We start from the raw sequence: 17500 nt of genomic DNA on the forward strand, positions 1-17500 counted from the left end.
TTATTTCATATTCTAAAACCGGAAAAATCCAGAAAAGTGGAAAATCCAGAAATCTGGGACACTTCCAGTCCCAAACTTGCTGGATAATTGTTCCAGCACTGTATAATTATCTTATTATAATTCTGCTTGTCACTCCATTACTTATCCCATCCGTAACACTTTCACATGATTAGTTGAGAGGAAAGAGTGAAAGAAAAAGAGGGAGAAAGAAAAGATGGAGAGAGAAAAAGAGGGAGAGAGTAGCGTCTATGATGTGAGAACGTAATTGACAGAGGGAACATAATTGTAACGCTTTCATGTGATTAGTTGAAGGAAAAGAAAAAACGAGAGGGTGGTGGTGGTGGTGGTGGTTATGGCAGTGTTGAGGGGATAATGGAAAGTGCATTTTTTTTAAGTCAACCAAGTTTTTTATATCATCTTATTTCTTAACTGCCGACAAGGGGCTACACACAGAAGGAACAAACAAGGACAGATGAATGGATTAAGTCAATTACATTGACCCCAGTGCGTAAATGGTACTTAATTTATCAACCCCGAAAGGATGAAAAGCAAAGTCGACCTTGGCGGAATTTGAACTCAGAACATAGCAGCAGATGAAATACCGCTAAGCATTTCGCCCCACATGCTAATGTTTCTGCCGGCTCGCCGCCTTTTTTATATCATCTATCACCTAATGCGTGCGCATAAGCGCAATTCCGTGAACTATTCATGCTTACTTGCGTGGCAGATATATGCAATTTAACTAGAGGTTATCATTCAAGTATGGTAGTAGTTGAATAATATTCTTAAGGCCACAATTTACTCACCCGCAGCACATTTCAGAGCTTATTGCTAATGCAATTCTTAACCAAATTGAAAACTGTTAACAGTTTTGAAGAGGACTAGTTCCTAGCTACATTTTGGCATTTTAAAAAAATCAAGATTTGATCCAGTAGAAAAAAGTTTACATCAACATTTGTAGCAACGTTATCGGAGAGTAAGTAACACCACCAATCAAGTTCAGATCTAAATGACTTTTTTATTTTAGAAACAAAATATATTTATCTTAGCTTCAATGATAGAAGAAAGCGTGGAGAATTTCATAGTTTTGTTTCCATGCAACAAAAATTTGTATCAAAAAAGTTGTGGAAAAAACATGGATTGCACGGAAAAATGTGAGCAAGAGAAATAATATTCTTAACATTATGAACCCGGAAATTACAGGACAAGTTATTACACTTGGAAAAGTTCAGGACAACTTTATTACATCTGGTAAAGTACAGAACAAGAAAATTTTTACTTAAAATATTGCAACTAAGGATAAAATTTGAATGTTAAAAATCATTTGATTTTAATTTACAAAGTAACATTATAATTGAAAAAGGTACCATCATTTTGTTAAAATATTGACACGCCAGAATACTTAAAAAATGAAAGCCAGAAGTAGCAATATAGCTAAAGTTTTATGCAAAGTAGAATAGTATATATGGTAGGCAAATTCATTATGTAAAAAATAAGCATTGGGTCAAGACTAAAAATGTGAAGACTTGGCAATAACTCAAGCAAATTTTACTGTGAATTTGTTGTTATAGGTAGATTTTACTGTAATATATAACTAATTTTTGTATTATTCTATTTACTGTACTACCTAATTATGTACTACTATTATTTTTCATTACCTATTTTCAAATTTCTAATTATTAATTAATAATTTAAAAAATGAATTTTTTTAAAGTGCAAAAAATATTTTGAGTTATTTCTAATTTTTAATAGAAGTAACGAATAATAACAAATAGAAGTAATAACTTGTTATAAAATTTTAAGTTTTAATAAAGCTAATATTTTCTAAATCTAAATATTTTGGCGGGGGTAAAGGACATGGACTGCACCCCTTAAAATTTTGAAATGTAGATCTTTTTTTTTTTTTTTTTTTTTTTTTTGCAGATTTGGAATCTCCGCAGTCGAAAAGGTGGGTTTCTGTAGAAAAAAAATAAATATCCGAAAGGGGGGCGCGATCCATGTCCTTTACCTCTGCCAATATCTTATTTGAAATTTTATCCTTAGATGCAATATTTTAAGTAAAAATTTTCTTGTTCTGTACTTTACCAGATATAATAAGTTGTCCTGAACTTTTCCAAGTGTAATTTTCCAGGTTTATAATCGTAAGAAAATTATTTCTCTTGCTCGCATTTTTCCATGTACAGTGATTTTTTTTCCTTTATGGAGAAATGGAAAATAAGAGTGAATATTTATTCTACGAGTGCTGTGTATTAAGTCCATAAAATTGTACATAAAATATATAAAATGTATAAAGTAATCACTGTATTCCACTTTCCATCACTTTTCAATGAATAGCAGGCAAATGACTATCTTTTCATACAGACACAACACAGGCTATGCTTTCAGGTTTTCTGGATAAAGTTTTCAGAAAATAACCCAGTAGGTTTACCATTAATTCCATGAAGTTTATGGTGACAATGCACCATCATACAATGTAGTCAAACACTGGCATCACCAGTTCAAACGTGGTTAGATATCGGTGGAGATTGTTCCTATTCCTGGACGACCATGTTCCACCATTGACGACGACACCATCTATAAATTGGAAGCTGCCATTTTGGAGGACCGCCACATGACCATTTGGCAACTAGCCCAAGAAGTGAAGACAAGTGTAAGGTCCATGGAAAAAATCATTCACAACCATTTGCACATGTGGAAGTTGTCTGCACAATGGATTCCCCCGGATGCTCCACACCTTTTCAGAAGTAGAAATGAGTCGATTGCTCTTAGGCTCTTTTGGCAATGTGCCAAGAAAACGAGGACTTTTTCAGCAGACTTATCATACAAGATGAAACATGGGTCCATCACTATGATCCTGAAACTAAAGTCCAGTCGAAGCAATGGAAGCATGATAACTCACCACCTCCAAAGAAGGCTCATGTTCAACACTCAGCACACAAGGTGGTGGTCACGGAGTCGTGATGATGGATTTTCTGGCAGAGGGCACCACAATTAATGGGGTATATTATGCTTCTTTGCTGCAGAAATTGCAAGACACTACCAAAGCAGAAAGGCATGGCATGCTAACCAAAGGAATCCACTTCCTCCAAGACAATGACCCAATTCACAATGTGCATGTTGCCCAGATGAAAGCGCACTCCTGCAGCTTTGAAATCCTTCCTCATCTCCCTTACTCTCCCAACCTCGCACCATCTTACTTCCAAATCTTTTCAACCACCAAGTCTTTTTTGAAGGGGAAGCACTTTACAGATGATGATGAGCTTATTTCCAAGGTAAAGTCTTGGTTCCAGATGCAACCACCAACTTCTACAGATGAGGTCTTCACAACAGCATAAAGCGATGGGAGCAGTGTGTCACCATTGGTGGTGACTATATAGAAAAGGACTAACAACTATGCCAAGTTCTGTTTATCCCAGTCCCTGGGAAGTGGGTCAGGGGAAATCTTTAATGAATGCCCCTTGTATGAGATGCATAATCTTGTTTGTTTCAACTTAGATTGAGTTCCACGAGGCACTCCAACTGGACTTTCATTATGAGCAGTTACTCAAACGATGAGAAAAGATGTACATGTTCCTTGAAGCAAATGCTATTTCAATCTCATGAAATCATGGCGAAATCATTTCACCAAAAGGTTGTAATTTCTTTCCAGTTGCACTCATAGGCATCGGTTTAATGTTTCCTGGTGAAAGTGGAGAACTTGGAATGCAAAATGGCTCCTCTACTACCATGATAAGCAGTCCTTATTGGATGAGAAGTAAAAGCTGGTTTCATATATATGTGATGTGTTGTGATGCATTTGAATCGCATTGTCAAAGATCACCTTTGTAGTTGAACTTTGCTGACTGGGTATACCTATACAAGTGTGACACTTAACCCGTTTTGTTTCCTCATAACAAAATGCATAATTTTAAATGAAAATGCATAATTCAGACAAAATGCATAATTTTAAATGAAATTTTCTACAAATACCTTTCAGATTGTGTAGATTACAATTATACCAAATTTAGGGTCTAAAAATAATTGGCGAGCACTTGCATGCACATATTGACATACATCACATAATGTTTTCAAAATTTCAAATTTCATTTTGTAGTTATATATGTGCACACCCACCAGTTTTTTTGTTCTTTTTTTTTTCACATTAAATTCCGATATAATAGTAATCTAACACCATCTGAAAGGTATATGTAGGTAACTTCATTAAAGACATCCGTTTATCTAAAAGTTATAAGAAAACAAAGTCAGCTTGTGTGAATTAACTGAAGCTCCTCTCCCTTACAACTGTAAAATTCATCACAAAACATCCGATGCAGTGGTAATCTACGCTATCTGACAGTTTACCATCATTGAAGTCATGTAATAGAGCAAAGCTAAGATCAGAACTTAGGATAGCGAATGAAGTCGTCATGAGAATTTCAATTAAGAACATCACCAAGTTAAATTCCTTGATGTATTCCACTGCTTATGTCATCACAGAGAAGATAGGAATGTTTAAAGAAAAGGAAATGCAAAAAAACTAAGAACCATTCTGGAAAAGGAGAATAAAAGAAAGCAGCAACACATAGATTTGACTATAACCATGGAAGTAAGGAAAGGAAATATGAGGTTTAATGATAGAGAACAGAATTGCATGAATAAGAAATACCACCTGCTAGACAAAGGCACTCTAGTTATATTGGATATGTTAAAAAAAAAGATCAAAGCAAGTGAAGTTAAGATCAACTGTTTAGAGCAAATCATAACCTGTTCTGGATGGAAGAAATGTAGAAGTAGAGTTACCTGATCCCAAAGAAGCAATTTCATTTTGGAGCAACATCTGATCAGAGAATGTCAAACATAACAACAGAATGCTTTGGCTCCATGAAGTAGAAGAAGAATTGAAAGACATGGAAATACTGGAGGATTATCACTTTGGAAGATATTGAAGCCGAAGTTGGTAAGATGAGAAAGTGGAAGGCAGCTGGCCCAGACCAAGTTCAGGATTTTGGGTTCAAAGTTTTGAGCTACAAAAACTCCTGCAAGACGGTGTATACAAAGGAATTGTACCAGAATGGATAATCAAAGGAAGAATTGTGCTGATTCAGAAGAATCTAGTAAAGGGTGCCGTGGTCAGTAATTATTGTCCAATTGTTTGTTTACCTATGAAAGCTTCTTTTACTGGGATAATGGGAAAGAAATTATATGACCATCTTGAAAGAAATGAACTGCTAGCGGATGAACAAAAAGGCTGCAAGAAGGGATCACGAGGTACAAAGGATCAGTTGCTGATTGATAAGGCAATTCTTGGGAACTGCTGAAAAATATTAACAAGTCTATCAATGGCTGGGGTTGACTATAAGAAGGCATATGATATGGTTCCTCACTCGTGGATTCTGAAATGCCTAAAGATGGTCAGGACAGCTAAAAATAGGATTTATTTATTGAAAAACAGTATGAGAAACTGTAAAACACTTCTGACTACTGGTGGAAGAGAAATTGGACAATCAAGAGGGAAATCTTTCAAGGAGACTCTGTTTCACTCTTACTCTTTATTGTAAATATGTTACCACTCTCCATAGTTCTGAGAAAGATGAGAGCTGATTACAGTCTATAGAAAAAAAATGAGACCAATCAATCACCTGCTGTTTATGGATGATTCAAAGCTCTACAAATCCAGCAGAGATGAATTGGACTCCCTTATTCAGACTGTACAAATTTTCTCTCGAGATATCAAGATGGCATTTAATATAGAGAAATGTGTTGTTATTGAACAGAGAGGAGGGTGAAAAGTACTCAGTAGTGAAGTACGACTTTCAGATGATGAATGGATAAGAGAAGTGAACAGAGAAGGTTACAAGTATCTTGGAGTCAGGTGGTGCACACACAAGTATCTTGGAACCAGGTGGTGCACACCAAGATGACGGAGAAAATTTCTTCTGAATATACCAGAAGAGTTAAAAAGCTATGCAGATCTAACATGAATGGAGGGAACCTGATTTAAAGACATCAATGTGTGGGTTGCAGATGTGATATTTACTGTGTAGAATGGACAAAGGAAGTACTAGTCAACATGGATAGAAAAACTAGGAAGGTAATGGCTATGCATGGGTGCCTTCATGCTAGAAGTAACGTAGCAAGGCTATATCTACCAAGGAAAGAAGGTGGAAGAGGATTGGTTGGTATAGAAGTATTGTGAAGGAGATCAAGTCCTTGCATGTCTCTCAGAGCAATAGTGATGAAAGAAAGTTGCAGGCCGCACTGAGTGAGAAGACAATCATTGACGATGAAGAGACTTGCCAGGAGGTTAATATGAGGATTAATAAAGAAAAGATTATCAACTGGAAAGAGGAAGCCCTATACAGAAATTTTTTCCAGCAAACATCAGAGGAAGCTGATGAAGAATCCTGCAGATAGTTAAGAGATGAATTTTTAAAAGAGACAGAAGGACTGATTTTTGTTGCTCAAGAACAAGCTTTATGAACCAACTCGGTCAAGTGTAGCAGTATCACCTTTGTGTAGACTATGTGAAAAATAATCTGAGACAGACATATAATTAGTGGATGTTCAAAACTGGCTGTAAAGGAGTACAGAGCATGCTATAATAAAGTGGTAGTGTGAATATACTGGGAGTTGTGCAAGAAGTATGGGCTAGAATGTTCCAACAAGTGGTATGATCACCAACCTTTACCAGTAGCAGAGAATGATCAAGTGAAACTCATATAGGATTGCCAATATACACAGACAAAAAGCTGTAACATAACCAACCAGATATCACTCTCCTACAGAAGGAGTCTAAAGAATGGACCTGCATCAACATAGCTATACTTGCTAACCAGTCAGGAAGTACCAAGACCTAGCATTCAAAGTGAAACAAATCTATAGATCATGAAAAGTGAGTGTGGCACCTCTTGTAACCAGTGTAGTTGGAACCATTTTAAAGAGAACAATATTCTGGCAGCAAAAGCTGCAAATACCAAACTTTGTAGGAAGTATTCAGTTGGTAGCAATATTTAGAACAGTTCATGTGTTAAGGTGGGGGATGGAGCTGAGACATGACACAAATAAATCTGGAAAAGCTAAGTGATGACAATGATGATGATTTTTTTTCTTTTTATTACATTAAGAAAAACATTAAGGACAGCACAGGACAGAACATTGTGTGTATGTTTGTGTGTGTGCATGTGTGTTGATGTGTAAACAGGTTTAACAAAAAAACAGATAAAATAAAATACATTTTTACAATGAGTATCCCTCAATAGGGAGGAAATGTTTGAGGGCTGCTCATGGAAAAACCCCATAAAGCCATGTGTGTCCTGACTTCTGGGGCAGATACTTTTTCTCAGTTCTTTAGCTCCGATTTACACGCATATAGTCAGTGTTGGCCAGTTCACTTGCACCATGCTTGCTACTCTCATCCACTTTTCCACAAAATGGCTGGAAGACAACACTTCCCTCTCCACTCTTATTTTCCTTTTCAAGTGAAACTTGAAGAAGTTGATGAGAAATTGGCCAAAGAGGAAAGTGTTTGTCTTCAGCACCTCTAACCGCATCCAACATACAATACAACCTCTTTCGCCAGGGCCACCAGTTATATAAAACTGCCTGCCCTTCCCGGTTAAAAGAAAGTGGCAGGGCAATCTTCACAATGGATTCAGTTGACAGCTGGATCCGTCCTACACATGGTAGCAGGATGTTCAACATAAACCCACAGGTCAGCAATGCACAGGCACTGGATTAGTGCGTACAGGGTGGTTTCATCACCCTGCACACATTTTGGATATGCTCAGCTGATGGCACTTCCGTGCCTATAGAGTTTATCTTGAACTAGTAAATCTCCTGATAGTACTGCCAGGCCAGGGATTCCTGGAGGTTATCCATTATCCCTGGGCTGAAAGTTCTCTGAAAGAAAGCGGCAAGTTGATCATCTTCAATGCCCAGGCTCTTCCCAAAAATGTCATCGTGCTTTCTCGTCACTAATCTTCTATAGAACGTTAAAGCAGATTTTCCTCCTATTGCAATGCTCGAGTGGTTCAGTACAGTGAGTGCTTGAAAACATTCCACTTTCTGAGTGCTCTCTCTCTCAGTCTGCTTGACCCAAGACTGCAGCTCCATCAAGGAGACAAGCTGGGGAAACATGCATCTAGCAAATGACAACCACACCTGTTCACCGACAAGGAAGCGCTGGAGATGTCATAGCCTCATTAATAATAATAATAATAATGATAATAATAATAATAATAATAATGGTAATAGTAATAATGGTGATGATGATGATGATGATGACGATGGTGATGATGATGATGATGATGATGATGATGATGATCATCATCATCATCATCATCATCACCACCACTACCACCATCATCATGATGTTTGTCAATTTCGAATATATGAGTGTTTGAAGGAGAGAATTTAAAAAAAAAAGAAAAGAAAAAGCGAGAAAATGAAAAAATGTGAGACAAAGAAAAAAAGAACAACCTTAAAAATAAAAGAACAAAAGAAGCTGCATCTATTTGCGATGGATGCATGTAGATTTTGCTATGAAGTCACAATGGAGATATTGATGATTTTGATCTTGCCTTCAATTGGACAAATGTGTCTGTTGATTGCAGGATATAATTCTTTTATCGTTCTGTTTCTTCAACTCCAATTGTTTTGATGCCTTATGACACATTTTACGACATACAGATCGATCTGGGCAATAACTTTCCCTAAGTTAAGCTGTTGAGACTTTAATGATTGCTTCAACTTATACCTTAAGGAGAAGTCTTCCTTTACCACAATATCCATCCACTTGTTGGCCATACAAAAGAATTTTTGGAATGCGATCATCTTTCATTCGAACAACATGTCCTATCCATCTACACTGGATTCTCAGCAGCATGCTTTCGATACTGGAGATATCACATTTTTCTAAGATTTTAGCATTTGATATCTTATCTTGCCATTTTATGTTACAGATATTGCGCAGACACCATATGTGAAAGGTTTCAAGTTTCTTTATATCTCTGTAGTAAGCAGTCCATACTTCTGCACCATACTAAAGTGTGCTCAAAATAGAAGATTTGTATAGTTATATTTTAGTTTTCAACCTGTGGAGGCGCAATGGCCCAGTGGTTAGGGCAGCGGACTCGCGGTCATAGGATCGTTGTGAGTGTTTATTGAGCGAAAACACCTAACTGTACTCTTTCACTACAACTTTCTCTCACTCTTACTTCCTGTTTCTGTTGTGCCTGTAATTCAAAGGGTCAGCCTTGTCACGCTCAGCCACTTGCGCGTTAATTTCACGAGCAGGCTGTTCCGTTGATCAACTGGAACCCTCGACGTCGTAAGCAACGGAGTGCCAGCAGCAGCAGTTTTCAACCTGACACCGTGTTCATTCTATAAACGATGGGAAAGTTTTCAGAAAGCATTTGTAGCCTTAGCTATTCTAACATTGATTTCATCATCAAGGCTACTACTACTATGATGATGATGATGATGATGATAATGGTTTTGAATTTACGCACAACTACATTGATCTCAGTGTTCAACTGGTACTTATTTTATCAAACCCAAAAGGATAAAAGGCAAAGTCGAACTAATCATAAAATATTCTCGATATCTTTTTCACTATCTGCTGGCGTGACTTTATTCCAGATATATTAACACCTTATGCAATTAAAGAAAAGAAATTATTAAAATTAGTCATTACTCATTTTGCCCCAGTTTAGACATCATTTTTTTTTTTTCTTTTTGGAAATTGAACATTATCAAATTAGACATCAATGTGGGAAGAAATTGATTTGGAATTCAGCAATGAAAAGAATACTGATTGTTAAACACCAAAGCTTATCCAGGTATGTTAGCAACCTCAATTACAATTGGGTCAAATTTGAGGAGAAATTAATTGAAAGAAAGTCCCTGTGACCTGACTATGTTGCAAAATCTCTCAACTTCAATTACAACAACTATGCTGTCCAATTTTGACTCCCAAAAATGACGCAACAGTACAAACAAAAGTACTTGCAATGGTTTCAAGGAAATAGGGAGAAAATAACAAGACATCAGAAATTACTCATTTTGCCCTACCCTTACAACACCCACCCACCCCCTCATCCTATTTATTTAATCGATTCTGGAAGGGTAAAAGGCGAAGTCGACTTCAGTGGAATTCGAACTGAAAGCGTAAAGCCGGGAGAAATGTCGCAAAGCATTTTGTCCGGCGTGTTAAAAGATTCTGCCAGCTCGCTGCCTAATGATGATAACGAAAAGGTTACTGTTTGTTTATGAATGAATGAATGAATGAATGAAAATCATAAGCTTACACATGTAAATAAAACAAGGGAACTAACTGCAAATATTTAAGTGAAACTACCAAAATGGCAGAACACGCTGCGCATCTAACTGACACCACGTCAAATAAAAGACCATCAATATTCGAAATCCTTGCACAGGATAGTCTAAACAGAGTAATACAGCCAGCAGTGAAACGTGCCGTGCGGGTAAGAATTATCAACGAAATATTATGTCTCTCTTTATGTTTTTTTTAGATTGTTAACAAGCAAATTTTATAAGTTGTATCGATGCAATTAGTGACTTTCTGTGTGTGTAAATAGTAAATATAAATAATCTACGAAATAAAACTGTTCATTTGGGGCCTGGGTATGAGAAGATATTTTTACATTTCGATTGCATATTTAGTTTAGAATATCTCGGTTGCTGGTTCAAATCCTGACGTGACACAATTTTATTCCTTGTTCGTTTCCCAATTTCTTTGATCGACCAAAGATTCGTTACTTTGTGTCTATCGTAGAGAATATTTAATCTGTTACTGTTGTTTATTTATTAATATTTTAACATCTGAATGAATATATGTATATATATTTCGGTGTTGTATTTGTTTTTTAAGTGACGTAACCCTGACACCCTAGTGAAAATCGTGCAGGTGTTAATCTGAAAATTTACCTAATTAAGAACACGTACTATTATCATTCGTTTTATTATGTTATGGTATTACATACTGTAAAGTGGCGAAAACTTTTGTGGTACGATTACTATCTGGTCACTGGTAATAAATTTCTACTGGATATGTTCAAAGTGAACTCGATTGTTAACATTCTCACTAGTTTAGGAGAGCCTTCGAAGGTCATGGGCACCATCTCCTGTTTATTGATACAAATTTACACACACACACACACACGTTGTATTTAAATCACACCCGTTAATTTTATTCGCTTTGATGGAAGGCGAGTTCAGTTCGTTAAGAGCCCTCGACGAATGTAAAAAGGTTGCATTTCGGAGAAAGGGAATTGAGAAGGGCCGTGTCTAAAATACCAGGACACCTATTAATTCACAAAGCTTATTAACTTCAGTTTAAATGCAAACACAGATTGAAGTGTACACTAACTCCACTAGTGTATTTCTAAAAACACGCATCCTAAAGAAGTACTTAATTGTTTAAGCCTCGATATTTCAACTGCTTACATTGATAAAGTCGTCGAATAGGTACATAAACAACGACCCTCACTCCTACGTAGAAACATGTCACATTCACAGATTACAAAACATATTTTTACATATATGATTACTAATTAAACGGAGTTAATTATTGTTTTGCGGTTGGTATACGAGGTGGTGCTGAAAAGTTAAAGAAAATAGAGGAGGATCAGTGAATTATAATTTTACTCAACATATTCTCCTCTCAGATTTACACACTTATTGCAGCGGTCCTTCAGTTTTTCTAAGCCCTGTAAAAGAAATAGGAACGTTGAGCCGCCAACCAGGCCTCTCGCGACACCCTTAAAGCCAGGAACTTTTCAGCATTCCCACCCCACCTCGTATTTACGAAAATAAAATAGCACACCTTAGAGTTTTGCGGATATTCAGGGATTTCACATGTGTAATGTAAATAATGCTTTATGGGTTAGAAAGTAAACCTATGATTATGATTACTAAGTCCAATCAAACTGAATCAGTTGACAATCAGGGATTCTGTATGTCGTTTCTATGAAGTCCCTCCCGTTGTGTAGCGGCGGACGTCGTTTACATACATTTATTTGCCTGGTAGCCTTAGAGAAAGAGGTTGTGTGATGGACCAGATTGAAAGAGGAAGAAAGATACTTTCCTCTTTAATCAAGTCCTCGACATTTTCAAGTTTCACTTGAAAAGGAAAGTGAGGATGGGGAGGGAAGTGCTGCTTCCCAACAGTTTTGCTAAAAAGTGAGTGAATATTGCTGGAATTGTCCGAGTGAACGGACCTATTCTAGGCATGTGTCCTAGTGATCAGGGCGACCGTAGTTTTTGTGGTTTCTCCACGAGCAGCTCTAGGAAGTCTCCTTCATTGTTATAATTATATTTTGTTACTTTCTACACAACTTTTATGTAACCCCACATTATATGTTTTTGTGAACCCTTAGCGGTTGATAAAGAAAACATTATCATCATCATCATCGTTATTATTGTTATGGCTTTAAAAATATAAAGTAAACATGGTCTGTAAATTTTTGTCTTAATATCAGCGATTCAGAATACTGAGGGATCTAAATCCAGAGCTGTATAAAAGTGTAGATAGATAGATAGATAGATAGATAGATAGATAGATAGATAGATAGATATGTAGGTAGATAAGTAGGTAGACAGGTAGGTAGGTAGTACATACGTACATAAGTAGGTAGGTAGACAGATGGGTAGATAGGTAGATAGATGGGTAGATAAGCAGATAGATGCGTAGATGGATGGATGGATGGATGAATGGGCAGACAGACAGGTAGGTGGATAAATAGATGGGTAGATAGATAGGTGGATGGATGGATAGGTAGGTGGATAGATAGATATAGATAGATAGATAGATAGATAGATAGATAGATAGATAGATAGATAGGTAGATGAATAGATAGGTAGATGGAATAACAAACAAAAAGATAAGAAGGAAAGCTTCTAACAACATTAGAAGCTCTCTCTCCTTTCCTTTTTGTTTTCTTATTCTACTTCTGTATCTACTTCTGTATCACATTCTTCAAGCAAATTATAATGCTTTTCTTACCTTTTATATTTATAAAATCACAATATCAACCAAAAAGAAAAGAAAAAAAGCAAGCTATCCTTTCATCTTTATGAGTTTCTTGATTTGAATATAATTCTATCATGAGCCCAAGTCCAGACATTTTGGTGGGAGGGGTGAAGCCTAGTTGATTACATCAACCTCAGCACCTGACAGGTATTTATTCTATCCCCCACCCCCCAAGAATTGAAAGGCAAAATCAACCTTGGTCACATTTGAATTCAGAACGTAAAACCAGAATAAATGATGCTGAGCATTTTGTTCAATGCACCAACAATTCTGCCAGCTTACCATCTTGATTTGAATAATACAAAAATAATAGATGTAAAAGTAAGGTGTGTAATATATTCCTTGGATTATTATTAAGTGGGATTTTTTGTTTTTTTTCTTTTATTTTTTTTTGTTGTTGCTCCAATTAACAAGAGTTCATACAAGAATGAGTTTGTTTTTTTCTAGTTATTCATATTGATATGTTCTTAGTTATTTTCAGAAAATAAAATGTTAAACGCTTCCAATGACTCGGTGTTGTAGGAAAAAAGAGTTGGGGGTAGGTAAATTAAAGTAATGTAATTATCAATTAAATATAATTTTGTAACTGATAATTGTTATAAATAGATTCGATTGTTCAATTAAATGAAAATCTTCTTCAGTGCTTTAGGATTGAAGTGACTGAATGTTCCACAGATTGTTCTTCATTTTATGTTCACTTTTCATGGTGGGATAGATCAGTCCATCTGCCAGGTTCAGGGTCCAACTGTAGCTTTTATATACATATAAAAAATTACCATCCTGAAACGTATGTGTGTATGTAAATGTATGTATGTATATGCGTGTATAAGTATATGTATATGTATATATGTACGTGTGTGTGTATATATATAAGTAGATAACCCAGGGATGTGAGAGGCAAAAAGTTTTAATATTTCCATTGAGGTTACAGCTGTTTCATAATTTACTCTGAGATACATCATTAACTTTGATGCAAGACAGAGTGGTCATGGTTGGATTAGGGTATGATCCAATACTGAATAAGCTATACAACAACAACAAACCAACATTAGAGCTTCTACTCTATCAGTTTGCTTACTTAACATAGCAGTCAACAGTCTTTTAACCATTTTGTGACCAATCTGTCTGAAACTGCCCCAATTTCTTTGATGCTAACTCCCTATTTTAGAATGACCTTCCCAGAGAATTTCATGCTAGTTTATATTCTAAACACCAGCTTAATAATGACAACATTATTTTACTAAATTCTTCATTACTTTCAAACTTAATTGAAACAAAGACAGTGTATTTTAATAGAAATTTGGTAACAAAATGGTTAAATCACACGATAGATATCTTAGAGAAAAAAAAAAGTCAGGACATAATAGCTAACCTTGTTACATTATGCCTGTAAACAAAAATATACAAATAAAATGCAAAAGACTGGATGGTCATGGTTAGAATGCTTTTGATCATAAGTGTGATGGATCTGGGTTTAGACAACAACAATAGCATTGAAAATTTATAAACCCTACCTTGTTGGATAAGTAGTAAGAAAATAGAAAGTACTGCGTGAGGTGTTCCGTGTTAAATATTGGTAGCCATTTCTGAAGTATTTATAATACCAATAAGCAACAAAACTATTCATCTTTAAATATCTCCATTTATTAATTTTTATTTGTTGGTATTTTTATTCTCATTTTTTTTGTTTTTACAATTTTTTTTTCCTTTTAGCTTAAAATAAGAGGAGATTATTTCTTCGTTTGTCTTGCCAAATATTCAAGATAATTATTTCCTTTGTGCTTTTCTAGCCTTAACTTTTGATTATGGTTTTATTGTTTTTTTTCCTTACTCTTTTATTGTATCTTCCTTTTTTTTTTAATTTATATTTTTTTCTTTTTCATTTGCCTAATTTCCTCTTTTTATTCTCTCTGCTTTACTCTCAGATCAATAGATCATTGATTGAGTAAAAGCACCACCAGGTGATTAAAGGTGGAAAAGTGATATAACGAACTAAGTAAATAAAATGTTATCAGGCACCAGTTAATAGATCAGGAGTTCATAACCTTCTCATGTATTCTCTTACCTTTCTCTCTCTCTTTACAGCAGAAATTTACCTTTAGGGGTTTTCAGTTGATTTAACTCTCAAGAATAGGTATCAAACTGTCAGGGAAAATTGCTGCTGAGCTTCAGATATTTAACTAAGAGGAAAAACTATTAAATTGTCTGAGAATGTTACCTCTAGGCCTCAGCTCACGTGACTGTCGGGAATAGGTATCAAATTGTTAGAGAATGATAGCTCTGAGCCTCAGCTAACTTAACTTTCAGGAAAAGCTATTAAATTATATGAAACAGTATGTGAATGTTACCTAGGAAACAGTATCAAATTGTCTGAGAATATTACCTCTGAGCCTCGGGCCACCTAATTGTCAAGAATAAGTATCAGATTGTCTGGGAATGTTGCTTGTGCATGACTGATTGGCATTCTTGCTAGAGAAGATTTTCCAATTCAATTTAATTCTGACAATGGATTGATAGAATCGGTTGATTGACAGTCAAAATTCATTGTAGTGTTTAGATGTATAATCTTAGTTTAGTCATTGGAGGAGCCTGACCTTCAAGAATTTAGTTAATCATATCAGACCTAGTATTTATTTCTGTTTGCTACTTTATCATTCTTTAACTTCCAAACTGCTAAGTTGCAGGACATGGGTGCAAAGACACATTTATTTACACACACACATTCCTGTACCTACAACTCTTTATATTCTTGGTTCAAATCCTACCTTACTCAACTTTGCTTTTTATTGTTCACAGATCGATAAAATAAAGTTCCATATTTTAACGTGTATAAGGAACCCCCTAATTTCTGGGGCTTAAAATTTGGAAAAAAGGTTTTGTAAGGGATTATAATACTATCCATCTATAAGAAACTCCCATATTTTTTAACTTAATTTTTGGTAAAAAAGAGTTCCTTATACATAGGCACAGGAGTGGCTGTGTGGTAAGTAGCTTGCTTACCAACCACATGGTTTCGGGTTCACTCCTACTGCATGGCATCTTGGGCAAGTGTCTTCTACTATAGCCTTGGACTGAGCAAAGCCTTGTGAGTGGATTTGGTAAACAGAAACTGAAAGAAGCCCATTGTATATATATATATATATATATATATATATATATATAAATGAACATTCAAACACTGAGATTTGAAGTTAGATGTCACTACTGTTCATATCATCTGTGGATAAATTCAAAATTTGATGATATCACCAGTAGTGGCATGGGTGGAACGCAGTTATAATAGCTTCAAACAGCTATGAATTATAAATTTGCATGAAGCGTAATGATGCTTAATAAGCATCTACCTGCTAGAAATAAGAGCTAAGTCTTAAATTAATCCACCGTAGCGCACCAATATAACAGAGAAAAACAGTATGCGAGGGAAACAGAAAGAATTAAAACATTTAACAGCACAAATAAAAATATTATGCAATTAGTGATATATATATATATATATGTATGTGTGTATATGTTTGTGTGTCTGTGTTTGTCCTCCCCTCCCCCCTGCCATCGCTTATTTTATCAACCCCAGTAGAATGAAAAGTAAGCATAATTTGGGCTAGATTTTAACACAGAATACAAAGGCTATAACTAATAACAGCAAGTCATTTTGTCCAACACTCTAATGATTCTGCCAATGTACTTATTATAAATTGTTAGAATAAGGGTTTCAAATTTTGGTACAAGGCCTGCAATTTTGGGGAGGGTATAAATCAGTTACATCAGCGCTAATGCTCAACTGGTGCTTATTTTATCAACCTCCCAAGAAGATGAAAGGCGAAGTCAACCTTAGTAGAATTTGAACTTAGAACGTTAAGATATATGCGATACCACTAAATATTTTGCCTGGAGTGATTAATGAGTTTGCCAGTTTGCCACCTTGATAAATTGTTATAATATAATAATAATTATAATTTTTATGAAAATACTATTTAGTTTAATGTGAGTGAAAAAGAGGTGAGGAAAAAACTGGAAATTTTGGATATTTCAAGATCTCTATTTAACATTGAACTTTCAATTTTGTAGGTTTTTGCGGAGCAATTTCCAGACAAGTATGGATGGCTTATAACGTATTTTAATGAGATATATGCTTGCCTGGATCTCTTCATTCAGAATTATTATTTATACAGATATGGTATGTAAACACAGTTATAAAATTCTACAGCTCTGCTAGACTAATATGTATATATGTATATGAGTGTGTGTATGTGTGTATATCTATATATCTACATATATATATATATATATATATATATATATAATGTAGATATACATATATATATATACATACATACATATATATATATATATATATATATATATATATATATATATATATATATATATATCGTCGCCGTTTAACGTCCGCTTTCCATGCTAGCATGGGTTAGAGAGAGAGAGAGAGAGAGAGAGAGAGAGAGGCAGGGTAGA

At 35.3% G+C, this 17500-nt stretch overlaps 1 protein-coding gene across 1 annotated transcript in view; it reads left to right on the plus strand.

Annotated features, from left to right (window-relative positions):
- The first annotated feature begins 9199 nt into the window (after positions 1-9199).
- LOC106871262 (peroxisome assembly protein 12) overlaps positions 9200-17500 on the plus strand; it is a 22115-nt gene continuing 13814 nt past the window's right edge. The window contains exons 1-2 of the mRNA XM_014917624.3: positions 9200-10463; positions 17096-17204. Of these exons, the coding sequence (XP_014773110.1) occupies positions 10341-10463; positions 17096-17204 (232 nt within the window). The 5' untranslated portion in view covers positions 9200-10340. The remainder of the gene's footprint in view (positions 10464-17095; positions 17205-17500) is intronic.

Source organism: Octopus bimaculoides, chromosome Z (assembly GCF_046866305.1).
Source record: "Octopus bimaculoides isolate indiv1 chromosome Z, ASM4686630v1, whole genome shotgun sequence".
Classification (NCBI taxonomy): Eukaryota; Metazoa; Mollusca; class Cephalopoda; order Octopoda; family Octopodidae; genus Octopus; species Octopus bimaculoides.